This window comes from Bombyx mori, chromosome 18 (genome assembly GCF_030269925.1).
Source record: "Bombyx mori chromosome 18, ASM3026992v2".
Classification (NCBI taxonomy): domain Eukaryota; kingdom Metazoa; phylum Arthropoda; class Insecta; order Lepidoptera; family Bombycidae; genus Bombyx; species Bombyx mori.
The window spans coordinates 11,827,057-11,854,772 of record NC_085124.1 but is presented as its reverse complement, the minus strand read 5'-3'; the positions used below and the strand labels follow the sequence as shown (position 1 = coordinate 11,854,772).

The window sequence follows — 27,716 nt, the reverse complement described above, 5'->3', positions numbered from 1 at the left end:
GGTTGCAGTTTTCATTTAACAAAATCATTTCAGCGGGAATGGTAATACGCTTTTTTAAAATTGAATATTGAACTTTTTAACAAATACAATTTATGAATCTTAATTCTAAATTATCGATCTGTGAAATTGCTTTCGATTATTGCTGCACTATAGCTGCATATAGGCAATTTACTTTATCATGAACTAGCTACACCCACCCGGTGATCATGACTTTTGTTCACAATTTCATGGGTTTTTAATTTTTTGGCGCGAAAACCTTCTTTTTCGAAAAGGAACGTAGCATAAGTTACTTCTTATAATATTAGCTATCTGCTAGTGAAAGCCCTGTGATAATCAATCCAGCCGTTTCGGAGATTAGCCGGAACTGACGCATATATTCTTTTTTTAAAGTTTTTGATATACCCTATACTTACACCTTCTTAAGTACGGTATATCAAACGCATATGGTAAAAATATGTTTTTTTTTATGTTACAAAAGCACTTTAGTTTTCTTCATTTGAATGGACAGATTCGTAGATTTGACAATTGTAAAAAGCATGACACAAAATGGCGATCTCTCATTATTAAACTATACCATGGTAAGTTAATATTTTCGTTGCCTTCGAAGGCATACGACCCAACTGATTGTTGAGCTGTCACCATCACCCATGGACATCAACAATGCCCACGGCACAGGCGAGCCTTTTTCGGGTAGAGGGCCGAACCTCCTACGAGGTCCCCGCGCAAAAGGGGCGCGCGGGGTATGTGAGACTCAACGATCTGCATGGTGTTGTGAGCAGACCGCGGGCCCAAGGATTTTAGAGCCCACCCACTAAACGACTCCTCTGCACTCTTACACCCGACGTCCGATCCCCTCCGAGGTCAGAACCCGGATGAGGTAGGGGGGCTACCGCGGTCAACACTACAACCAGACGGCGCGGCTCACCCCAAGGACGCCCAGCCGACGGAGCCTTCGAGGCGAATCGAAGGCTCTGAAACGTCGGCCGTCTCGGTACGGCAGCCCGTCGGGCCGCCCAGACGGTGCCGCTGGTGTCCCGGAATACCCCGCTGGACCAGAACCAGCCTGCCGGGTCGGGACGCGATACACCGTCGACCGGTCGCTCTATTCACTCCACGGCAGCGCGCTAGAGTGCTGGTAGCGCGCCGCGCGGCCTCACCCCCTCAGGTCGCCCCTTGACCTTCACCGGGGGGAGGCCGCCACCTACAGGGGCCGGGACGTACGGGCGTATTCCCGCCTCCGGCCCCCGGCTCGACGGCGACGGATCGGTGCGGAAAGGGAAGAGCTCTCCCTCTCTCGCTCCGCCGCCTCCTTCTGCGAGATGGTGGCCTCGCAGAAGTCGAGCATCGCCTTCCAGGACGCGTCGCTGCCGAGCATCGTAGCCACGACGCGCGGCAGCGAGAGGTCCTCTCCAATGACCGCGACGAGGGCGGCGCGTTGCTCGTCGAATCCAGAGCAACGCGCCAGCGTGTGTTCCGCTGTGTCATCCTCGTCGCGGTCAGCGCAGTGGTGGCACTGCGCCGTCGGTTCCCTTCCGGCTATCTTGTGCAGGTACCGGCCGAAACAACCATGGCCGGTAAGCATCTGCGTTAGCCGGAAGGTGAGGCATCCGCGGTCGCGGCCCACCCAGTCCGCGAGAACCGGGCGGACCGCCTCGACGGTTCGGAGGCCGGCCGACGGGTCCGCCAAGCGGCGAGACCACGCCTCCAGCACGGACCGCCGAGATTGGAGCCTCCGCGCTCGAACTACTCCTTCGCCGGGGCGCCCTTCCCCCCTAGAGCGGAGGTCGCTACGCCACCGGTAATCGGCAGCGAGCGCCTCCGCCTCCAGGTCCCAGGGTGGCGCCCCGGCGAGCAAGCACGCCGCCTCGAAGGAGACGGTGCGGTATCCTCGGATCGCCCTGACCGCGATCGCGCGCTGCGGACGTCGCAGCGCGGCGACGTTCTGGCGGGTCAGGGCGTGGCACCATACGGGCGCGCCGTATAGTGCCATCGACCGCACCACCCCCATGTAGAGGCGGCGCGCCACCTGATCGGGTCCCCCGACGTTTGGAAGCAGCCGGCTCAAAGAGCCGGCCGTCGCCATCAGTCGAGGGCCCAACTTCGCAAAGTGAGCGCGGAAGTTCCACCGACCGTCCAGTTCAAGGCCGAGGTACCGAAGACCGGTCACCCCGACCCCGACGCGGACGCCTCCGATCACGAGGTGGGCACCCACAGGCGGCGCTCGTCCCGGCCCGTGAAAGAGCAGGGCCTGGGTTTTGTCGAGCGCCACCTCGAGCCCCAACCGTCGGATCCTGGTGACGACGTGTGCCACGCCTGCGCACGCCAGACGGGCAGACTCCCGGTAGTCCCTCCCCGGAGCCACGACCAACGTGTCGCACAGGCGAGCCCTCGTCTATGACTCTTTTCGCACTTAATTCGAAAAATGACTTATCACTGCCATTTACACACATCAAAAACTGATGAAAACAAATAACATTTGAAAATCATTCCACATTTTTATGGACTTCTCCTCTTAACTTGATCAATCAACACGGAATACTCCATACTTGAGCACGAGCTATCATCGAAACATACTCATTGCACACATGGTGGTCCTAGAAGCACGTGGAAGCCGATAACGACATAAGGAGCTGTTGAATGAAGAGGGTTCTGACATTACAGCTTTAGGACCACCAACGAAGAGGAAATTTTGCAGATTTTCAAATCTTATATATGTATATATAAAAATGAATTGCTGTTTGAATTATTTGTGGAAGTCCAGAGAAGGTTTAAAAGGTAGATAAATATGAAAACACTCGAAATTAAATAAAAATAAAAAATTTGTTTTTCTTTTGATATGTCCCCCGTCGGACGGATTCCTTTTGTTTGTTTTAAGTTTATTTTATACAAAAGTTTAGGTCTTTTATTTATCGATTGAAGCACTACGAAGTCTGTCGGGTCAGCTAGTTTTAGTATAATTTAGGCTTTGTTCGAATGTACTCAACAATGACAAGAGTTTAACAAGAAAAAAGTTGTGTATCCCTTTTCATTTTTTTTTGTTGTTGTTGTAATTAATAAAATTATTTTAGTGTTTGTATTTAGTCTATTACTTTTTTGGTTTTAACAAATTCGTTTATTCCATCAAAACGTATGATTAAAAGGCCGTATGCTTGGTCGTAAAACATTGGACTTAATCAATCTACAACATGGAGATTATAGTGCAAGAGAAAGAAAACTGAGATATAAAATTATAAATGTTTATATGTGCGGACGTGCTGGCCATCTTGAATCATGAGGTCAAAACGTCAATTGTCAAATGTCAATCTATGACTACCAATACAAATCAAAAAAGGAGGCAGAATGCCAAGTTCTGACTGTGATACCTGCCCATGTAGGCTGAACGTTGGCCATACGCAGTATAGTAAAATACACAGAGAAATCTGCTGCCTATTATCTGGTAAATCCCTTACCTTTTTAAACTTAAATGTTACCTACTTACATAAAATGGTTTCTTTTTAAACTTTAACTTATATAACAACATAAATATTTCGAAGCATTCCAAAGAGGAAAAGAAACCAGCTGATGTAGAAATACCATCTTAACTCACGCTCCAATTCATTCTGCTCATTCAGTAAACTATTCGTTAATGGGTGAGAGTACTCAAGTGATATTTTCAAACCTTTCATAGAATTCCTACATTACAATATAAATTTTCTCATATAAATAGTTTCTAGGAATATACCGTCGACGGCTATAAAATCTACTTTTGGCCCTAAAGTATTTTAAAAGATAAGTAGAGTGAGTCTAATCTGGTTCAACCAGTTTATTGAAAGGAGGACTGCGGTTTGTTAAACAAACGGGCGCCATTGTTGTACCTACATTAACTGTAAATGCTCAACAAGTTCTAATGGAATTCGAAACGACCATAACTACAAAGTTTCCACGTATTAAGTATTAGGTAATTTCAATTTTCTCTCATACCTACTTTTAATACTCACACTTCGAAATTTTTAAACATGAAAAAAATAAAATTATACTACTGATTTAAATTACTACTTTCGAGATCTTGCTTCTACCACCGATACCAATTCAGTTCTTATGAAACATATAAGATAATTAAAAAATCTTGAATCAAAAAAAAAATCGTCAAAAATATCTCCTTACATATAAAATAGTCTCACTAACCACAACTTTAAACTGATCTCAAACGACATGAGCATGGAAACAGTTACGAAACACAATATCAATTATTTAACATCCCACACGAATCACGGCGTCCGCAATTACAGGCCATTCAATGAATTATAGCTTACCTAATTGGTTTGTGAGTTCGTCTTAGCTATTTCTATTGTTTTTGGTAACGGAAAAATGGGAATTCATTTGGTATGTTTAAAAACAACGAAAACGTTCAGAGGCCGTTGTTTATCAAGCTTAAAGCTTTTTACCAGATTCTCCTGGATGTTTATACGATTGAGGGGTAAAGAAGAAGATCTATGGGATTTCTAGACGCACTGGTAGATTAAATGTACAGATATTTCTGTGGACACTGGTGTCTGGACTTATTAATGATACCTGTGCTTTTTATTTCAACCTAAGCTGATGGTCTTGAGAGACCATTTCAGCGTAACCTTAACTAGTAGGCGAGCTCACGGGGCTCGAACCAGACGTCGTTGCTAACACTAACCCTAGCAAGAGCAGTGCTTCACGGAAACTACCACCGGATTGGAAACGCGACCCACTGAGAAAATCCGGCTAGAAATTCAGTGGGCTGTGTCTGTGGGTTAATTTACTCGCCGAGCCCTTCGTCACAAGCGACGGGTTCGATGAGAACGATGACCGGAACAATGTGCAATAAGTTGAACAAACTCGGTCATTCATTCAGTCAAGTCATTGTATTTTATAAACACTTTGTACCATTATTATCACTTTCATAAATATCCACCCTCGCTCAAGAACATTGACAGCGATAAAGGAAAAGCCAGGCTACTGCCAACAAAACTCGACTTTTAACGTAACATTAAAATATGCTGATATTATCAAAGGATTCCAAAGGATGTCAAGTGTTCTTTGATACGAAATTATGCCGGAAATTAACATATTCTATGTTCAGTCATACCGCTGTATTTTGTTATTAGCTTACGCTCGCAGATGGGCTGAGATGTTTTAAACGAAACATCCACCCATGCGACATTGAATGCAGGAATGGTTTGACACTGCTAATGGCATGGACTATGCTTTAAATTATATTAATCAGAAGGTGTAAATTGCGAACGGACGAATCCAAATCTATACTAATATATAAATCTACAGCGGTTTTTACGGATGTTTCGTTATAACTACTGAACCATGCATCCGATTGATTTGAAACTTGGTATCCATGTAGAATATACATGTACTTAATGAACAGGCTAATATTTATATGAGTGTTGGACTCCCTACACCAGTTGCGGGGGCGTTAATGATGAGAATCTTTTTTTTGTGGGGATGAGAAATAATAATGTTAATTTTAAATGCCCAGCGAAGCGGACGGGTACAGCTAGTTAATTTATATAGCCAATCGTCATAAATACCGAATGCTATATTTTTCTATACATCTATTACATCACAATTCTTACACATTACTGAATAGAATGATATGTTGTGTGTGTGTATATATAAATAATATGTTCTAGTATATTAATGCAAGCATTACTCGCGGCTTTTTGAATTCATAAAGCGCATCATGAACATTTTAGAATAGTAATCATTTTTATCGTGTGCATTTTACATAATTATCGGAATAATAACCGTTATATTATTATAAGGTACAGCTTCAGCCGGTCAACTTTGAGATTTGATATTTAGTTATACTGGTTTAAGTGCCCTAGTGTGTTTCGAATCAATTTCATTAATTCCACTCCTGAGTGGATAGTAAATTTTGTATGAACAAACATTCATTAAGTTAATGTGTTAATTGTGCCATTTCTCAAATTGTAATGTACTCTTCAAAGTAAATGAAACAAGATAACGCGAATGAAAACGTAATTGACATAATTGCGATTAAATATAGAAAAACTAAAAATTGTGGTATTACGTACTCCAAGTCGTGACTTCTTGAACGTGGGGTAGAAAGATACCTTAAAATTACACCTCAAAAAACCTCCACAATACGCCCGAGGTACATTTTATTTAAATGCCACTGTCAAGACTTTCCTATTCACAGTGAGAAGTTATCTCTACTTTTAACCCGTAGATACATACATAATTGTTATATTTACACACAGTTCTCGGGCATATCTGATGACGTTGTTTACAGAGTCTGTATGTAAACAATGTAAATTCATGTATATGCTTTGGGATGTTCCATTTTGCCTTCTTGGTTTTAATTTTTTTTTGATGATTGAAAGATTACTGGTGGCACGAAGGCCTTTCCAGCTTCACCAAGTCAGGTGGGCGAGCAAAGGCCCAGCCAGGAAGAGTGGAATTTGCTAACAACTGCCCGAGCGCCTCCGAAGAAGACCCATCAACTCAAGAGCAATTACTTCGCGAATGAATCTAATACCGGATCGGAATCGCGACCCACTGAGAAGATCAGGCGAGAAACTCAGCGGGCTGATGCATGGGTTAGGTTGCACGTCGACCTCTTTATCGAGTTCGACGAGTACGGTTACCGGGGTTCCTCAGCCTGCTCCTAGTGTTAAAGCTGAAGGTATCTAATGCAAGGGTTATTGGATCTGATGGATCCGTAAGGACGTGTCTAGGGCGACGACGGTGACTTGCTCCTGCGTGATCAGGATTCGGATGGTTTTAATATGTCCGTTGGTGAGACAGTATGCATACTCGTATCGAGGAATGCGATTTTGTTAGGGTTCTTCTAAATCTTCGGCATGCTTTAACTTACTTTTTTTTTCCCTACCTATGCTGATAGCCTTGAGGTGCTATTTCAGCTTCGCCCTAACTTGTAGGTGAGCTCACGGGGCTCAAACCGGAATGAACACTGGCCCTAGCAAGAGCAGTGCTTCGCAGAATCCACTACCGGATCGGAAGCGCGACCCGCTGAGAAGATCCGGCGAGAAACACACTGGGATGTGGGTTTTAACTTACGTTTGCCGCTAAGGGCGCTGTTCCAACTCCATACAAATTTGAGTTAGCTTTTGCGCGACCCAAATATTCCTGCGCAGAATGTAAATTTCCAGAATTCCAAGAATTTCCAAAAACCAGAATGCGTTTCGATTTGAAGGGTGGGGCAGCCGTTGTAACTATACTGAGATCTTAGAACTTATATCTCAAAGTGGGTGGCGCATTTACGTTGTAGATGTCTATGGGCTCCAGTAACCACTTAACGCCAGGTAGGCTGTGAGCTCGTCCTCCCATCTAAGCAATAAATAAAAAATAAAAAATACTGGTGGTGATCTCGCATTACGAGGTACCGGCGCGGCGTCCTCTCTATTTCAGCTGCGAAACAGCTAAATTATTCCGGTTTGAATTTTAATATAGCCGTTACACAATCGGGCCTGAAGTTCACACAATACAGTCTTTGTGTTGGTAGTAACTACTAAGCATAATCCTTATTGGATACTTCTGAACTCGTACTGAACTGCAGCTGTTGCTAGTAAAAAAAAATCAAAGAGTTTATGAAGCACTTAATTTTTAAGCGCAATTTCCAATCAACAGTTTTTTTTAATTTGGCATAGTCTTTTTTAAAGGAGGTAGCCCTTGAAAGCTCCGTCCGTATTTTTTCAATAAACGGGTTATTTGAAGCTCTATGATACTTTGTAGGTATAGGTCAGAATAATTTGTGTTACTCACTTTTTATATTAAATTCGCCTTTAAGCGGGCGTATAGGGCATATTGTGTGTTCGTTTTTTTATTAGTTTATTAAAGTTTTGGGTAAATGGATAAACAAAAATATTCGCTGGATGAATCTAAGATCTGGATCAAGCTCTTCTATCTATCATAGCTAATAAAAAATAATACCAATACTATATAAATAGATTAAAATCTTGTTTTCCTGACCCTTCGTAAAAAAAATGCTAAAGAAGATATGTAGGTATCTCCGTAATTAAATAACTAAGTAATTTTATATTTTCCATCCAACCAACTTATCATCGAACAATTTTTTGAATTTTTTTTTATTAATTATATTATATACCAATATTGGCCATAAACATAGTTACAAAAATATTGATGCACCTAGGTATTTAAAGATCAATGAAGTGCAAAATATTAATAAAAATATCATAAGTAAAAATATCATTGTATTTTCATAAATTAATACAAAGAGACTTACAAAAGTAGTATATACCATTAATTTATATTATATATCGAATTTTAGTCCCGAACCTTTTCAGTTGGTACAACAAAACAAAAGGACCAACGTTCGAAGTATGATTCTGAGAAACGCGAAGATTCAATTTACAGTCAATTATCTCACAGACCATCGTTTGGAACTACGGTCAACGCCAACAGTTACAACTATTGTAATATTGATCGGTCAATAAATAAAATTGGATAGTGCAGCAAGGTGCGCCCGGGCACAGTGAAGTGTGAGGTGCATTCCACAAAGAGGGACGCGAGAGGGAACGAAATACGAAATGCATTCTTGGTTATTCTTACCGTTTCACTCATAAATGTTACCGAAACTGTGCTCTTAGCCGCCACATACAAAACTAGCACATTTCTCACACACAATTCAGTTATAAATATGATCATAAACACGTGAAATGATAAGTTGTTTACATCACTGACTGTAAAACAGTGAGGAGAACAACACAGACGACCGAAAGCACAAGCTAAAACAGCCAAACTAAGATTCATTTCATCGCTTGGTCTGTGTGCTGTAACTCGCTATGCTTTTTCTCTCTGTTCCGCACTTCGTCTCCACGTACATCTGTCTCTTTCTTGCAGAGAAAGGCGCCACAATACAGCGCGGGCGCCGTATTCTTCCTCTGGGATGTAAAAAACAAAACCTTTGAGACACGTTCCGGGTAATTGAGCTTTAGGTTCTTGACATGAACTGTCTTTTAAGAAAAAAAAAGTTAAGACTCAGATTTAGAAGACAAATCCAAATTTAGGACCATTTTATTTTGAGGTCGTCGTGGCCTAAAGGATAATAACTTCCGATGCATTCGTATCTTGTGATGCAACAGTGTTCGAATCCCGCAGGAGGTTACAAATTTTTCTAATGAAATACGTAGGTACTTAACAAATGTTCACGATCAGCTTCCACGATGAAGGAATAACATCGTGTAGTAAAAATCAAACCAGTAAAATTAGAATTTGCGTAATTACTGGTGGTAGGACTTCTTGTGAGTCCACCACCCTGCTTATTTCTACCGTGAAGCAGTAATGCGTTTCGGTACGATGGGTTGGGCAGCCGTTCTAACTATACTGAAACCTTAGAACTTATATCTCAAGGTGGGTGGCGTATTTACGTTGTAGATGTCTATGGGCTCCACGTCTGGTGGGCTATGAGCTCGTCCAGCTATCTAAGCAAAAAAAATATCTCACGTGCATTTGTGTGTTTGACTAGCGAATTTAACGTGTTTAGTTCGCTCCTGTACTAGTTCTTCAAAATATTTTCTACCCGTCTGTGCTCGTCGATATATCCAGCAATCATACATCCATTTCCAAATAGAACAGACGGGAAAACCGCTGTCCTAATGAAATTTTCACATTATGATCTCTATGGGCTTTGGAAGATGCTTTATGAGCATTTCTCAAAATAAATGCACCACCAATAAAATAATGTACTAAAATAAAAATGTTAAACTAAAGCATTTTTTTTGTTTTCATTTGTAGATAGGTGTCTAAAGATTTTGAATATGAGGTTTGTTCTGAGGTTTAATATGTAATAAAGTAGAGAAATGTGTAGAAATATACCAAGGGCGGAGAAATATTCTTATTTTGTTACCGTCTATCAATTACGTTAATTAAAACACCAAATCAATTTCGTCAACTTTTATGCATTTCAATAGGGTGACATAACCATCATTTTACGTGTCTATAAAAAACTGTTAACATTTACAGCAAAATGTTACTTATATAAGTTGTAATATATCCTTTACGTTACCATTTGCCCACAACTTTGTTTTAAAATCACAGTAAAGAAGTTTTGATGTTGTTTTATTTTTAAATACGTTCACAAATGAAATAACAATACATTTCTTTTGCTTTTTTAAAAAAAATTGTAGGGTTTTAAGATAATAAATAAAAAATTTGAAAAGAAATACGTGTCCGCTTTTATGGGACAGTAACAAAAATGGAATATTGGTAACAAACTAGGATTTTATAAGGCTAGTTTTCGAAGTAGTTCAAATTATAATAAACTTTGACCCGTTTTAAAAATAATTATAATTATATTTATATATGTAGATTATAGTATGAACTGCTGTCAAAGGACATTTAAACTTTTTTCGTTTAAAAAATACCCTATTCAAATATTTAGGAACATTTACGAGTAGGTAACAAAAATATCGTTTCAGTTCTTTTTTAATCATAATGAAAAGGAGGCCTAACGGTTTCTAATTCAGTAAAAACCTTTAATAGCAATAATCACATTCATCGGCTGGATAGTGATCGTATAAATCATAATCACATCTTTGGCACCAGAAAAATGGACAACGTAATAATATTTTTATTTCTACAGCGTTCATACTTGATACAAAATGCAGCGGATTATTAGACGAATCTGGAATAACATATCGGTGCCTTGATAAAATGTGTCGAAGAAAAAGGCCATGATAGGCCAAGGTGTAAACACAGGCACGCCACTTTTGTCTTTGTTTATTTTTTTCGTCTTCTGACATCTCACTTACTGATTTATATAAATATTTAGATTTTATCCTTTCTATGTTTCGTATTCGCTGCTCCTCCATCTTTTGTGGATTTTCTTTAAGTCTTTCGCGGTAGCGCCTCATTTTTTCAGCAGAGGTTAGAGTCGAACCCGTCGCTTGCGACGAAGGGCTCGACGAGCGAATTAACCCCATAGACACAGCCCACTGAGTTTCTCGCCGGATCTTCTCAGTGGGTCGCGTTTCCGATCCGGTGGTAGGTTCTGCGAAGCACTGCTCTTGCTAGGGTCAGTGTTAGCAAATCTCCGGTTGAGCCCCGTGAGCTCACCTACAAACGTTAGGGTGAAGCTGAAATAGCCTCTCAAGGCTATCAGCATAGGTAGGAAAAAAAAAGTGTTAGTGTAAAAGAACCCTTTTTTTACGTTACCCAGAACAACAGATATTTTGAAATTTAGCCCACCACATCAGAAGGAATATCAAGCAGTAGTTCTCTCTTTACTATGATCGCACTTTTAGATTAAAACAAGCAGATATTTAAAAGCCGCATTTATTTTTAAATAAACTAATCAAACTGATAGAAAAATACTAACAAAAAACTCCCAATCTATTTCATAGTACAAATCTGTAATAGTACAACAAAAAAACAAAGAAATTGACGCCGTTGTAATTGCAATAATTATTATAAAATTATTTTAAACAGAAAGTTAAATAATAATAATAATATATTATATATACTCAGCCTAATGATTTCCTATTTTGTTACTCTCTTTTCCATTTATACGTTACCACACAAAAGTAACAAAAAAAGAAGTAACAAATCAAGAACAACATGTCATTTTATTTGTAAACACATGCAACTCACACGATTACTCTTATTTCGATTTGATTATCGAAATCAAGAATGGGAGCTTTAATAGTAGGTTAAGTGAAATAACAATAAAATCTGCACTTATCTATGTTTTATGAGTAACAAAGGTGGAATTTTTTTCTGACCGCTAGCTTAAATATTGACTTTTACCGTTCGTACCGGCACCAGAAAGAACTAGTCGAAATTAAAACAAGACGGATGCCAAGCCGGCTAATGCTACCATTATTCTAAAATATAATTGCATTAATCGATTCTCATATTTCTTCAGAATTATGGTAACAAAAACTGGAATTTCTAGGTGGAACTTTTTACGGGACAAGTTAAAATCATTAATTAGAAATTTAATTATAAAGTAATGCTAAAAAGAATGTTTTAGGATGAATTGTGACTTATGGCTATAAATAAATAATATTTTTTATTTATACAATGCCCATGTCCATTCAACTAAAGATCGATGGTTTGGTAAGATATTGAGATTGGGACACTGCACTTTTCATACAACTGGTTGAAGCTGATTTATGATATATATTTTTAATGAAAAAATCTCATTGTATTTATATCTGTTTTTTTCCTTTCTAATAAGTAGAGTAGTTATACTGCTTACACAATTTATAAAAAGTAGTAATGAACTAATATATTAGCCGGAACAAAATATTAAAAAAATGGGACCGAGGCTAAAGTCTATTGTGCAATAATTTTGAGAAATGCTCTTATACGAGGCAAGACGTGCGCACTGTTAAAAAATTAATGATATTACTAAAAAAACTTCCTTGATTTTGACTTTCATACATACTCGTATATCATCCAGTATATTTTATACTTAGGTCGCGATATGATAAGAAATTTAATAAGGGCCTTAATGGTACACTAAGTTGAACGGACACTTGCATATGCTAGAATTCGGATAATGTGGGATACAAAGAAATGCCTTACAAACTGTGTGACTACAGTAAAGTATATTCACTGCTTGGCAAGCACATTATCAGTTATCAAGAATAGCCGACTACGAAAAGCTAACCAGTTACTGCTGGACTTTAGCTGGAAATTTTATTTTAAATGCTTTACTACGATATGTCCACGTGAATCGGAATTACAGCCTCTAAATATCAAAAATTATACGAGAAAGCTTCCAATAGATTAATTATGTACTTAAATTATGTAATTTGTGAACACCACATTTAGTGTAGGTACGTCTTCGACGATGACAATAACTCATTACGTTTACTCATTGCAATGGTAAGCTAGCAATATCCTGCCTTTAATACCTGCGAGAGATAGCAGGTACAAGATCGGACTTTGGCAATTTAGGAGAAATAAATTGCCTTCGATTAAAGGTGATGATATTGCGGTTCGTGCTCCCCCGTGGTCATCGTTAATGCTAGATAATACCAATGAAATTCAAGGCAACGCTTTTCAAGCCTCGTGCCAAAGTTATAAAAAATATTACAACGGTGGAATGGTAACTGCAATTTCTCAGAGCGCTCTCAATGGAATGACACCAACAAAAATGAAGGTATTGCACTTGCAGCTATCTATATTTCGCGGCTTTTCTCCACACTGCGATCTATAGTTCTTCAAGCAAAATATTACGACAATATTACGGTTAATAATGACGATGAAAAAAACATTTGCTAATAAGGCCTTCAAGGAGATGAACATTCCTAATTCTTCGTTTTCGTATGGCCTTTGCAGGTAGCCGAAGAGATCGTCCATCCGCCTGATGGTGAGTGGTTACCACTGCTCTAAGACGTCAGCGATACCCGGAGCGCAGCCAAGTCACTACCTACCTACCTGCGTATTACTCTGCAAGCCTCATTTTAAAAAGGACATGTCATAGCGCGTCAAAACACCGTGGAGGGAAGCTCATTCAAAAATTGTGGATACGCACTGTCGGCAAAGTGACCGGTTCCATATACCTAGTATGTATCAATGTGATCAATCTATAAATTAAAATCCAGTCACGATTGGCGAAACGAATAAATAAAAAATACACATAAATTACCTACATCAAATTCAATTGAAATCAAAAGTTAATTTTTAACTTTTTTGCATTGATTTGAATACAAACAGTCGAAGCCGTTCTTCAAAGTAAAACTCACTGTTACTTAGCAGCAGAAACTGACGATGATACTCACTCCTACCACCTCACGTTGGAATTAGAAGCCCATCCCCTTATAACTAAGAAAAGCAAAGGTACTAGTACGATGCAATAATGTTTTTTTTTTATTGCTTAGATGGGTGGACGAGCTCACAGCCCACCTAGTATTAAGTAGTTACTGCAGCCCATAGACATATACACCGTAAATGCGCCACCCACCTTGAGATATAAGTAAAATCTCAGTATAGTTACAACGGCTGCCCCACTCTTCAAACCGAAACGCATTACTGCTTACTCCCCAGACTTATCTCCTAAAATATACATACTGGTGGTAGGACCTCTTGTTTTATTACTGGTGGTAGGACCTCTTGTGAGTCCGCGCGGGTGGGTACCACCACCCTGCCTATTTCTGCCGTGAAGCAGTAATGCGTTTCGGTTTGAAGGGTGGGGCAGCCGTCGTTACTATACTTGAGACCTTAGAACTTGTATCTCAAAGGTGGGTGGCGCATTTACGTTGTGGATGTCTATGGGCTCCAGTAACCACTTAACATCAGGTGGGCTGTGAGCTCGTCCACCCATATAAGCAATAAAAAAAAAAAACACGTTTTATTTCAGTTAGCCGAATTGTACTGAATGATTCTGGCGTAGCAACGATGCACGACACATTCAGTAGTGAGGATATAGAATAAATTTGAACGTCTATATACAGGGGTGAAAGGCTAATTGATTTAATCGACATTTCGCATACCTAATACGCGACATTTATCTTTGTAATTAGAGGTGCGTTTTGTTTGGTATTAGCATCAACAGTTTGATGTTTTTCAATTGAACTAAAATTAAGTATACACCATTCTTAGTTTTTTTTGCTATGATATCTTTTCCAAATTTTAAACTACTAATAGTTCTCGTGCCTGTAAAGTTGTAAAAATGTCGCTTAAACCAAATAGGCTTTCACCCCTCGATATAACAAAAATAAAACAATATATTTCTCCATTGTATAATTTATTTTCATTTGCGACTGGGTGTTGAACATATCTCACTAAAAGTATTCGGCTCAGTCGACGCACCGTTTTTCTCACATGCACATATCTTATTTTAAACTAAAAATTAAAAAAATAACAGTATCCTGAAAAACAATTGTTTTTCACTAAAAAACAAAACCATCAAACCAGTTTATTAATGAGACTACTAAACAATTAACAGTAGCATTCTACAAAGTGAATGTGTCTTCAAGTGAAGTGAACGTATACACAAGATACTTATAATTCATCTATGTAATCGCATTTTTTATTATCATTTGTACGATGTAGGTCCATTCTTCTAATCTTATGTCCATGTTAGAAAAACTAAATAATACTCTCACAAACATTATTAAGCCTTTGTTTTATCACATAAATTACAATAAATACCAAGCATCCTCATCGTCCTAGTTTATCTGGGGCCATTGCAAAATGAATCAACAGATAGTAGTATAGCCATACTATATTTTTACAAAATATAAAAAAATTATAACTGAACCATAACAATAAACATATTTTAAAATTCAATCGTCGAATCAAAGAAAGGCGGTCAGAATTATTGAGATTTAAATAATAATGACTTGTTCGCTTTTAACGGTCAACTATCACGCATATTACCTATTCCCTATTGTTCTATGGAACTATATAATGTTTAATATAGCTAGATACAAGGCCCTATAAATATTAAGATTATTATTTATTTAGTGAAAAACGAACAAGCCACACCGGCTTTCAATTAAAAAATAAATTAGATTAATAATATTAAGTTACCTTGTTTCTATTATAACTCGGAATGTTCAGCTTGACCGTCAGAGAGCTGTAGGGGTGGCTCTGTTGATTCTTCTTTAGCGTCCATCTCTTTAACCTCTTCTTCTGGTTTATCATCAGCACCGCTATCATCTTGAGGAGCCTCCTCCTGAGTCTCGGGATTCTCTGGAGGCTCTATCACGACTTCCTCGGTTTTATTATCTGCATCTTTCTTGACTGGTTTCTTGGGTCGCCAAATCTTCATTTTGTTCAACAAATACTTTACTTCTCTGTCGAGATTTGCCATTTTTTCTCGAATGCTGTCAACTGTCAATTTAACGTCTTCGTTCTTTTTCAGTGCCTTTTGTTCTTTGATGGCCTTCTCTAGCCAAGTCTCAGTTTCCTCGATCTTCTTTTCTAAAACGCCAATCTCAACTTCGGTAAAGACATCTTTCTCTTCATTCGACTCTTTGGTGAAGTTCTTTGACATTTTAAGGAATTCCTTAGAACTATTCAATAAGTTTCGAATCGCTGCAACCGCGTCCGCCCTTTCTCTGTGTTCCCAATGCTTGTAGAATATGGGATGAGTTTTTTCTTTAAGAGCATTAAGTTTTTGTTCGAACAGTTCAGTGTCTGCATCGTATCCATCATCGTATAACCATTCGGAAGTCTCGCTGCACAGTTTACGGATCTCCTCAATTTCCTCCTCAGTTCCACATTCAGCATACTCCTCCATGTCGATCTTCATTTGGGCGTCAACAACGAACGCTTCGAGATTATTCAACGCCGTTTCTCTTTGGACACGCTTCTTGTCGATCGTGTTTAGTTCATTTATCTTTGCTTTCGAATTCTTGAACTGGTCGGTTGACAGAGGCTGCAAGTTGAGGACTAATTCTTCGGATTTAATTGGTTCTTTCAAAATAACGATTTTCGGTTTAGGTTTGCTGTCAGTTTCTGTTGAATTCTGCTTATCAGTGGTCGTCTCGTTGAGATTCTGTGTATCGTTCTTAGCTTCTCCCTGGGGTTGTTCTTCAGTTTTTTCCGGAGTTTCTGAATCTGAACCAAATAATTTACTAATAGTACTTCCGATCTTAGACAGAGTGCTATCTTTGTCTTCGTCTTCTGTGACGGTCTTCTCAGCAACAAATTCAACGTTAACCAAGTTTAGTATGCCGGAGTCGTCCATATTGAAATGTGCCTTAATACCTTTATGTTCGACATTTTCGCCAACATGTTTACCCAAAGCCGCGGAAACTCCACTCAACGAAACCTCACTCAAGTTCAGAGCACCAATGTACTGCAATTCAGTGGATGGGATGTGATCAAGTTCTGCATAGTTCACGTTGAAGGAGAAATCCTCTGTGTGCTTATTGAAAGTGATCACCTTCTTCTGTGGGTAGGGGTTCATAGGCCCAAAGAGAGTTCTCTTAACCTGGGAAATAAGTTGAATTTAATTTACAGTATTATCATATTCCAGAGCACAGAAATCTGTGTCAAAGTATTCGGTATTCATTTGTATATAAAAAAACTTACCAGCTTGTCGACGCCATCGGCGTGTCTTGTGAAGACAACTTGTATTGGAAGCAACACAGCATCTCGTACATTCAGAGGGGCCACTTTGTATCCTGTTGCTAATGATGCCGCTCTGTGACAATTGTAAAAAAAAAGGATTAATATCTGCCCTCACATTGGAAGACAAAAAATGTTTTATATTTCATATTAGGTTTAGTTAATTTTCGAATTTTGTAATAAATGCTCCTCGGTATACTTTTTGCAATAATCATTTTAGCTTTTCTTATAATATCAACCTCTTCGTTTAAACAATAATAAAGATCAAGAATCCTCCTCCATCGTATATTGGATCTGGACATATTTGCTCAAAACTTGTTTAGTTTTAAGAAAAAAATTAGAAACTATTTAGCTCCTAAACCATGTTAATTGTTCTCATGTTATTTGTTTTTATGTGGTTTATTGATAGATTTTTTGTTTTAAATTTTTTATCTGATTTCTTTTTGTTCCTTTTATTTTTCGTTTTTTCTTTCAGATTTAATTAATTTTATAATCATTTGGTACATAATTAAGTGAGCACATGTCATGTTTATATATTTTTGTACCCTATGTTTAAGCCAGTGTTTCATTTGTTGGTGATCCATTAAATAAATAATAAATAAATAAAAGAATACTAAACAAAATTATCCTAAAATTCTTGTATTTCTATTGAGATTAGTATATTAGAAATTGTTCCAATTATTAATATCTATCAAAAACAAAATTCCCCATTAAGTTAAGCCCCAAACTAGAAATTCTCTCTATCTTCTAGCTCTTCTAGGCAGACGAGCATACGGCCCACCTGATGGTGAGTGGTTACCGTCGCCCATGGACTTCAGCAATGCCAGAGGCAAAGTCAAGCCTACAATTTTATTTTATTTTTAAGGCATTTTATGAACTGGTAACCTTTACGTTATATCGTATTTTAATTATAATTCTTATTTTCATGAAAAAGGACAATATGGAGTGAAATGAAATGAAATAATGATGATTAATTTGAGACATTAATCAACTGGGATGAAATCAAATGAAATGAGATGAGATGATATGGGATGACATATAATCTTAGTAAAATTGTGGTTATTTACTGAGACTTTTTCAGTGGACTTTTTGGAGGATCCTGAGAAGTTACATTTAGCGGCTTTGTTTCATTTTCCCACATTTGCGCACTTTCACAGATATTAAACAGGTTATTAAAAACAACCGTTATTACACATTTAAACTTGAAGAAACACTAAATTGACAAAATAAAACAAATCACACACAACTTCACTCCTCGCATTCCCGCCAAAAAGTCCAAGCCTACCAAATATACCTAATGCGTGTTACCTGTAGACAGCTCCGAGAGTGGCAGCCTCGTCCGCGTTGATGGAGCGCGCGGGCTCGTGCTGCACCGCGTCGGCGAGCGCGGCCAGCACGGCGGGCACGCGCGACCCGCCCCCCGCCACCACCAGCCGCGCGCCCGCCCCCGCGCCCCCCGCCGCCGACACCGCGCGCCGCACCACCGCCCCCACCCGCGCCCAGAGGTCAGCACATAACTCTTCCAGCTCAGCCCTGCTCACCTGTTTATATATAATAACCAAACACAAACTATTATAATTCCACCTTGGAAAGTCGAGGTCTCAATTTTATTATAAAACGTATGCCACACGTTTTTTTCCTACCTAAACTGATAGCCTTGAGAGGCTATTTCAGCATAACCTTAATTAGTAGGTGAGCTCACGGGGCTCAAACCTGACGACGTTGCTAACACGAACCCTAGCAAGAGCCGTGCTTCGCAGAATTTACCACCAGATTGGAAACGCGACCCACTGAGAAGATCCAGCGAGAAACTCAGTAGGTTATGTCTATGGGTTAATTTAGTCGTCGAGCCCTTCGTCGCTTGCGACGGTTTCGACGAGAACGATGACCGGGCTCCACCCTTCAAACAAAATCACATGACTGATGGTAAATGGTGATGATGGTATACACCAATGCAGGTTTAAAACATGTCCTACCACTAATAGAAAATCGATTCTATGATTGGTATTATTCTTAAAATTCCTGTTTTATTCTTAATATAAATAGACAAAATTAAAACAAAATCATGTTTTCTTTTCTCTACATTTTAATTAATTTAGATTTTGAAATATACAATACCAACCTGCAGCTTGAAGTCTTTGTCATCAAGAAGGCTTTCAATTTGAGCGTAGAACTCGGTGTTAGCAGAGAGCACGACCTTTAGCCTTTCCGCCTCGCGGAACAGTTTCTCCATAGCACGAGGTGACGCTCGCACATCGCCTCCCCCGTTAGCCTCCCAGGCTTTAATCAGATGCTCGCGGAGACGAAGCGTCATTTCTAAACCTCCAAGTGTTCTAAAAATAAAGAGACAATGTAAAGTTAAAACTTAAATTTTATTTATTTATTTATGTACTCACAAAAAAGAAGACATAGTACAGAGTAATAGGAAAATTTTATTATGTACAAAGGCACTGCTTATTTCTTTAAGAAATCTCTTCCAGCAGACCTGCGAGAGGATTATGAGAATAATAATCAAAAGTGATGAGTGTGTGTTTATTTATTTTATTAGTTTATTTTATTTCTGGAATATGATAATGGTTTACAATGGTAAAAACACAAATAATGGGACATTTGACTTAAAAAAAACATTTCGGTAATGACACCTTCTGTCTTGACATCTGTGTCTCTGATACCTCTCTTATACTATAATGTAGACACATAGTAATACCTCTGAAAGTCATACTGAAGTAGTACTAGAGGCATAGTAATGCCTCTGAAATTTATGTGTGACTCCTAAATGTATGACTAGGATTTTGACACTAATCATACCAACACTTACTGGTACTTATTTCTATGCACTTATTTATATGACAAGTGTTACTCGAAATAAACAAAACAAAAGTCAATGTGCAAAAGTAATAACATTATGGTATGTTTAGTGTTAGACAATGAAGTGAGAAATAAATCAGAATGAAATTTTCATTAAGGCATGTCATAGAGAAGGAAAAATAATTTCATCATTAAAGACATTTTTTCAACATTACAAAACGCATTACCTGTCAAAACCAACACCTAAGACCTGCAGTTGTGGCACAGTTTCAACATAACCCTTGTCCTTAATTTTGACAGTTTTATATTCAACTAATGCGGCTTTAGTCGAAGATGCTCCCATATCAAAGAACAAAGTGTACCATGCGGTTTCATTGATTTCCTTGAAATTGAAAACAGTATTGTTAAATCTCTACCTTCTAATACTTTGCAAAACTTTAATTTATTCTTAATCTTATTTTACTGTTGGTAAGGCGTCTGTTTTACGAGCCTGTACTTGTAAGTACTTTATAATACCATCTATTTCTACACATGTCTCAAGATTTAGGGTAGCATTCAGCTGCCTATGCAATTCGGTGATCACTTAAAACAAGGTGGAAAGTTAGCTCATACACCCATCTAGACAATAATAATAAAATAATATTATTGATATTTAAAAATAACTATTAGGAATAACTCAGAAACACTATATTTTACATTACTGGTGGTAGGACCTCTTGTGAGTCCACATGGGTAGGTACCACCACCCTGCCTATTTCTGCCGTGAAGCAGTAATGCATTTTGGTTTGAAGAGAGGGGCAGCCGTTTTAACTATACTGAGACCTTAGAACTCATATCTCAAGGTGGGTGGTGCATTTACGTTGTAGATGTCTATGGACTCCAGGAACCACTTAACACCACGTGGGCTGTGAGCTCATCCACTCACATAAGCAATAAATAAATAAAAGTTAAAAGTTGATGAAACTATTTATAAATAAATTGTATTATTGTCAATTTCAATATTATAGGAGAAGCATTTCTTGTCAAAAACTAATAAAGTAATAACTAATCAATCTTCTATGCCACAAATTACAAAACATTTCCAATTAAAAACGCAACATGATTTGAATTACATCAGCAAGTTAAACTTTGAACATCTGAAAATATTAATCATAAGATTTTATGGATTTTATGATATTAAAATTTTAAATACACATACCTTTCTCCTAAATATGCCATAGTTGATAGCAATAGCAGTATAATCATTAATTAACTGCAAAACATTCAAGCCTGCTAATGAAGCAGCTTCTTTGAGTGCTCTACGCTCAGCCTGATTAAAGTAACCAGGAACTGTAATCACACACTCGCTAATCTGTTGGCCTGTAATAATACAATAATAGTTAATAAAATTATTTGTAACTTACGATGCAATCACATCTAGACAAATTTAAAAATGTGTTAATTTTTTATGTATCTATAAACTTTAATTTATAACTAAAAATAATACTAATGAAGGTTAGTTTCTTTTTTACAACTTAGCTTATTCTTAGACTTTCAGTACTTTAGTAATTCCAGGTAAGTATATTTTACCATGATTAATTTCAGCAAAATCTTTGGCTTTGGCTAGAATCTGTGCAACTAGCTCTTCAGGTGTAAATTTTGTCTTGTCATCATGCACAAATTCAATTGTGCCTCGGTCCGATTCCACAATTTCATAATAAGGGAACCTCTTTCTGAAATAAAAAAAAATTGTTAAAAAAATAAAGCACATTATTGAAGTAAGCTGAAACAAACATAAATTCTAATTACTTTTTGTTACTGAAGCAGCAACAAAATCAGAAAGCAATCTTTATGCTCATAAATTTGTTAGTTCCGACAAGAAAGTCAATTTTTAATTATTACATTGCATTTTTAATAAATATGTCTCAATTGTGATTTTTATATGTTACCATATTCTTTTAAGATTAATTCTTAATAAAGAATCACAAATTCTATCAGTTTCACTATCAGGTAATGTTTCGATAAAACTTATTTAGGTGGCCATTTAATAGGTACCCATTATTAAATTCCAATTCATCATTAAATTTTGATTCAACTTGCTAGCAATTCATTAACTTATGACAATTGAGTGTTTTAGTTTTGTTATTTAAAAATTGTTAAATTCTCAACAAGTAAGTATTACGTACCTGAATAATTGTACAAGAGGGTGGTCATATGTCTTGCCAAGAAGTTCAAGTAAATATTTGTAGGAATTTTTAGGGAATCTGACTCCAACTGTCACAGCATCTTCCCCGAATGTCCGAACATCATCTCTGAAGGCAACGACAGCTGGTGTCTTCCTCTTAGACTCCTTGTTCAACACGATTTCCATAGGAACACCCGGTGACACTATGCCAACCTTCATCCATTCTGATCCAAAATCAATGGAAATTACTGCCGCCGCATCGACTTGTTGGCTTAAAAGTATCGGCAATAACACCACACACAACACACTATACATTTTCTGTAATAAAAAGTGAAAACTCGTTGAATTATTACACATTTATCACATATTCCCGGAATGTAGGTTGCCTAGACAAAACTCCTGTTTTTATATGAAAGTATACACTTACTGGAAATATGGTCATCTTGTATTAACAAGTTACCATCTAGACAGGTGTTACAGAGTAGCCGTCCTCATATGATTTAAAGAAATTATTGAAATAATTTCTATTTTGCTTCGTTATATCGAGCCAGCTACCTTAGTCCACGTCAAGTTTAACGTGTTTTCTTCTTTATGGCCATTCGGCATTCACTTTGTTGCCAGCATACAGAGATTGTTTTTTCTATATACTTCTTAGCTTAGAGCACTCTTGAAATAAAAAAAAGAAAGAACTTCGACTCGGTCCATTAAAAAATGGTGCATCGCCAAAATGTGTTTTAAGACATAAACTTTATTTTTCTTTTCGGCGTTCTTGACAGCTAAACTAAAAAATCGACTAAAAGTAAAAGGCCTACCCTAAGCGGAAAAGGAAGTGTGCATAGAACTACAAAAACCATATGTTTATTTATGTAGGTTCCTCTGTAATTTGTGGTTTGATTGGGTGTTGCGGAAGGTGTTTTGTTGAGTGTTGATCACAAGTACGGAGGTCGCGGAATGCTGTTTATTTACAGTTATTAAATCCTGTTCAGTGCGTCTAACAAAATAATACAACACAAAGTAAGTTTACTTCTGTATCCATAGTACTTTTATGTTACATCTCTCAGAAAATAATCATTTGTAGCGTAATGATTGCGACTGTTATTGTGTTTTTTAAATTGCGCATTTCGGATTTTGTACATCACAACGTGACTCTTAAAGTGTTGTACCACTTGGAAACGTCAAAATGCGTGAAGTGTGCAGATATCGTTTACATGCGGTTCTAAAAATGTCTAGACGCATGAATAACGACGGGGCGCATCTGCGGCGCTCCATCTAAATATGGAACGGGTGTTAGAGTAGGTCGGTGGTGTCCCAGTGTGGTCGTCCCTGTAGTTACGTAACAGCCCTTGGAGTCTGGCACGTGCAGGACGAAGCACACGCGGTTCCACGTCGGTAGCGTAATGCATGAGCACGACGCAGCGACGCACGCGGTCCGCCGCGCTATCCATCGCACCAGTTTCCTAGCAACATGTTGTTGACGCTGTTCTTCACCTCATCAACACAAATACACATGGTTACTAAGTGTTACATCACACAATTGGTAGAATAGTTACTATAGGTTTGATTTAATCCACGTTGTTAGGGCGCCTCCTACTCATAACACAACTGTTTGATTACATTGATTGCAACACAACCACATTCGAATTACAACTTTCCTGTTGTGACTAATGTGAGTATTATATCATTTAGTTGTGTTTTGCTAACAGACTACTGAACCTTGACCTTATAAAGTACCAAAAAAATATAAATTGACACTTTGAACTGTATTCAACATGTCCAAGAAAATTGTCTGTAACAAAAATAGTATTAGCAGACCTTTGTGTAACCTAGATTACAATTATCACTTCCTGTAGGATTTCTAATTTTGGCTTTTCACTGAATGACAAGACAATGCTCCACTTCCAGATTTACAGGTAGAAGTGATTCTGAAATTGTATTTTTTTTTTCAAGCTAGAGTTACTGTATGAACATTTAAATATATATTGAAAAAAATACCCAGAACAATATGTTGCATAATTCTGTAATCTACATGATATAATATATTTTTTGTTTCAAACTCATTGATTACATACATTATTAGTGTGATATTATTAAATGGCTTTAATATCAATCATATATCAATTTATCATTTTTCAAAATGAAATCATTAAAGTACATACAAGAAAATTGGACAGCATTTTGAGAGTTTTCAAATAATTTTAGAAGAAAGAAAAACTAAGGATGACATAATATAGTAAACCAATTGAATACAGAAACGGCTATTAATGTTATCAAACATTTTTTTGTATTTCAGAATGTGATATAAAGTGGTTGATAACTGCCTGTTTATCAATAGAAATAAAAAAAACGATTGTGATTTCTTCTACACATACAAAAAATATATATAAATTTGCAGTGTGTGTGATTTTAGTGCATTCATAAAAGAATAAAGTTGAAATTATCTCTATTGGGAGCTCGTTACCTTAGATGTTAAGTAAAAATAGTTTTTTACAAATCTTATATCAGAATAGAGGCCTGAAATGTTGGTACCTCTTTATGTCATAGGAATTCACTATGGATGTATTTCTATAAGTTTCAACCCTTTAGGTGGTTTAATAAATGAAGAAGATTGTTTGGAAATTTAATCATTTTATAAGTAAGAAGCATGTAATTGGGTTTTAAAACTTATAAAATTTAGTGAAAAATATAATTAAAGGAGATTATATTTTTTTACGTATTTCCTCTAAAACAATTGCTTATCATGAAACTTCGTGAGATCTTTCGATCATGATCGCCCTCCATGGAATGCTTCTGTTATAGTACCATCAACGGACAAGAGGTGGCGTGCGATTACTTTTACGGCTTTTCGCGAATTTTACATTTTCTTCGTCAAGTAAGACGAAATATCAAAGACTAGCTGACCCGGCAGACTTCGTAGTGCCTCAATCTATAAATAAAAGACCTAAACTTTTGTATAAAATAAACTTAAAACAAACAAAAGGAATCCGTCCGACGGGGGACACATCAAAGGGAAAACAAAATTGTTGTTGTTTATTTAATTCCGAGCTTTTTCATATTTATCTACCTATTAAACCTTCTCTGGACTTCCACAAATAATTCAAGACCAAAATTAGTCAAATCGGTCAAGCCGTTCTCGAGTTTTAGCGAGACTAACGAACAGCAATTCATTTATATATATATATATAGATAGAAGATAGATAATAAATTTATCTATTATTACTTATATGAAATTCTAAACGCTATCAGTTAATCATGTAAATATTCTCACACATTTCCTCGTGCAAACTGTATTAGCAACCTATTACAAACACCTTTACTATTATGGAGCTAGAAGAAAGAAAAAAACATTTAGTCATAATCAATTTAATCAGTCTAGCTCCTAAACTACATACAGCCTCGCCTTCCTTGCCCCGGGCTCGCACTGGCTGATTCAATATACCCTTCATTATAAACGTCAACAAAAATATTATTGCATAATAAATCCGACACAATCAATTAATTTGCAGCTGCAATTAGTTTAATGACAAAACGGGGTAATAATACATTAAAATACATTCGGTATTAGACGAACGTTCTTACAAAACAAATTTTACGGCATGCGTAACGTGATAACATTCGAAATTTTATTTTTTAAATTACAAAACACTTTTTTTTCTCAAGGCTTATAAAGAGAGAACTATTTCAATTATAAATTAATTTCGTATTAATTGAAAATCGTGGTTCTACATCAGCACGTCGTTGGTACGGAAGCTAAGCCAATTGGTTAATTAAATTAGTAATTTGCATTATATAATAGTCTTCGTTCAAAATAACTGTGCCATCTTTTTTAATCGACTTTTCGGCAAGTTGATAACAGATGTTAACAAAACGTTACTAGTCTTTTGTCTCTATTTATGCATTATGGCTTCAGAAGTAATAAAAATCAAAGCCACAAAAAAAGTTCTGTAATTACTGGTGGGATGTGTATTGTTTGTAGTAGTAGGTACCGCTACCTGTTTATTGCATTAAAACTCCAGATACGCCGCCAATGCGATAATACGTCTATGCTATAAATAAAAAAGTAAATTAAAATCAAACTGCTTTATTTAAGGCGAAGTCGTTGTTATCTACAGTTTGTCTGTCCCATAATGATAAAAATGTCGCGAACTTAGATTCGAAATAACTCGGCATAGTAAATAAAATAAATATTGCCAATGTAAACATTCTAAAAAAAAAACAAGCCATAATACGCGTCCACATTAAAACATACAAATATTTTCGTTTACTAAATAAATACTATAAAATCATGAGTTCTAAAATGTACTTGCTTCTTTTGATTAAACAGTAACAAAAAGTATGTAAATGGAATCGTCAATAATGTAGGATTGGTAAGAACGGAGCGTATGAAAAGTCTGTGGAACGGAGCGTTAAGATGTGAGTGAGAGAAAACGGAAAGAAAGAGAGAAGAGAATGACAGAGAAAAGGAAGATGGCGAATTGAGCAAAACGTAATAAAAGTATGAATTATAAATTATTATTATAATAGAAGATTTTGAAACAGTGGAGGTTCTATTTTATGCGCTGCGATCCCTTTTCTACAATAATGAAATAATTTTAGCAACTCTTGAAGAACAATCTCATTCACGATCGCACGGAGCGTTCGCGATCTCTTCTCGTTTCGCAATACAGAAAAAAAAAACAATTAATTTATTCTACAACAAGAGAATTATTATTGAAATTAGTTTTGATACCGACTAATTTGTATTCGAACGATGCGCCCCGCTTCATGTGTTAACATAAGAAATTCCTTTGAACGTTTTCGTTAATTACAAACGATGACATCGTCTTCTCGCATTAAAACTGTATAATCTCAAAACATACTTATTTTACAGGAGAGTGTTTTAACATGTGATATTTTTAATATTAATCATCTTTGCAACATTTTTTTTTTTTGTGTTTTACCAGATACATTATCTGTATTTTAAAGTAAGAGAAAATTATGTATTAATTTTGTTAATATGTAGTAGTCAAAATATAGATATACTAAAAAAAAAACGAAAACAAAAAAACGCTCTTTTGACAGTATTTATGAGAAAAAAATACTGGTGTTATCAAAACGATTCCCGCGTATTAACTCAGTTTCGAATATTTTTGGGGATTGTACACTTTTAATGTGAAAAGACATGTTAAATAAGTGAAACTGTTCCGTGAGGCGGAAATGCTAAAGGTCGTGCTATCTGCTAACACCGAATTCTACGCTCAAACTAAAAGCCTTCTTGATGACAAAGACTTCAAGCTGCAGGTTGGTATTGTATATTTCAAAATGTAAGTTAATTTTTTTATTGCTCAGATAGGTGGACGCGCTCACAGCCCACCGGGTGTTATACACTTACGGAACCATAAAAGGACAGCGTAACTAATACGCTTTAAGCATCTTCGAAAAATCGCGCGTTAGATAACGTAAGCGAGTTATTTACTATGTGAGCGGTGTGTTCGGTGGCGCACGGTGACGCCACACGATGCCGCGACGCTACGGTCGTACTTCGTACATTTCGTTTCGTTGTCTGTTACTATGCCAAGGCCGAAGCGATATTATGTGATCTTGTCACCGCGTCTCAGCGATAAATTAAATTACGAAGATTATTATTACTTTTGCCGCGTATGTCATGTCATATTCAGTTTAATCACGCTTAATTTTTCCTGGAATAACGGGTATA

General features: G+C 37.3%; 3 protein-coding genes across 4 annotated transcripts in view; 1 reads left to right on the top strand and 2 right to left on the bottom strand.

Annotated features, from left to right (window-relative positions):
* The window catches only part of LOC101739270 (interference hedgehog), a 59,092-nt gene extending 50,325 nt beyond the window's left edge, over positions 1–8,767 (bottom strand). Inside the window, exon 1 of one of the 2 annotated variants that reach the window (XM_038017187.2) lies at positions 8,575–8,767. The gene's annotated coding sequence lies outside the window, so the exon portion shown is untranslated. The remainder of the gene's footprint in view (positions 1–8,574) is intronic. The other variant, XM_038017188.2, reaches the window with a different exon arrangement.
* A 5,935-nt stretch (positions 8,768–14,702) lies between these two features.
* Positions 14,703–22,740, bottom strand: LOC101746297 (hypoxia up-regulated protein 1). The gene is made up of 9 exons (XM_004928283.5): positions 22,452–22,740; positions 22,026–22,342; positions 21,430–21,572; positions 21,059–21,219; positions 20,088–20,242; positions 19,175–19,385; positions 18,361–18,593; positions 17,017–17,128; positions 14,703–16,915 (listed from the first exon to the last, which is right to left on the bottom strand). The coding sequence occupies exons 1-9, from the start codon at positions 22,464–22,466 to the stop codon at positions 15,518–15,520; spliced, it is 2,745 nt and encodes a 914-aa protein (XP_004928340.1). The 5' UTR covers positions 22,467–22,740; the 3' UTR covers positions 14,703–15,517.
* A 124-nt stretch (positions 22,741–22,864) lies between these two features.
* The window catches only part of LOC101739133 (forkhead box protein N3), a 30,351-nt gene continuing 25,499 nt past the window's right edge, over positions 22,865–27,716 (top strand). The window contains exon 1 of the mRNA XM_004928387.5: positions 22,865–23,038. The gene's annotated coding sequence lies outside the window, so the exon portion shown is untranslated. The remainder of the gene's footprint in view (positions 23,039–27,716) is intronic.

What these genes read in the sequence shown, in the direction of transcription:
- LOC101746297 (XM_004928283.5), bottom strand. An exon ending in ATGGCATATTTAGGAGAAAG is followed by an intron (nt 20,243 to 21,058) that starts GTATGTGTATTT and finishes TTCAATTTCAAG; the next exon opens with GAAATCAATGAAACCGCATG. An exon ending in CCGATGGCGTCGACAAGCTG is followed by an intron (nt 16,916 to 17,016) that starts GTAAGTTTTTTT and finishes CTTATTTCCCAG; the next exon opens with GTTAAGAGAACTCTCTTTGG.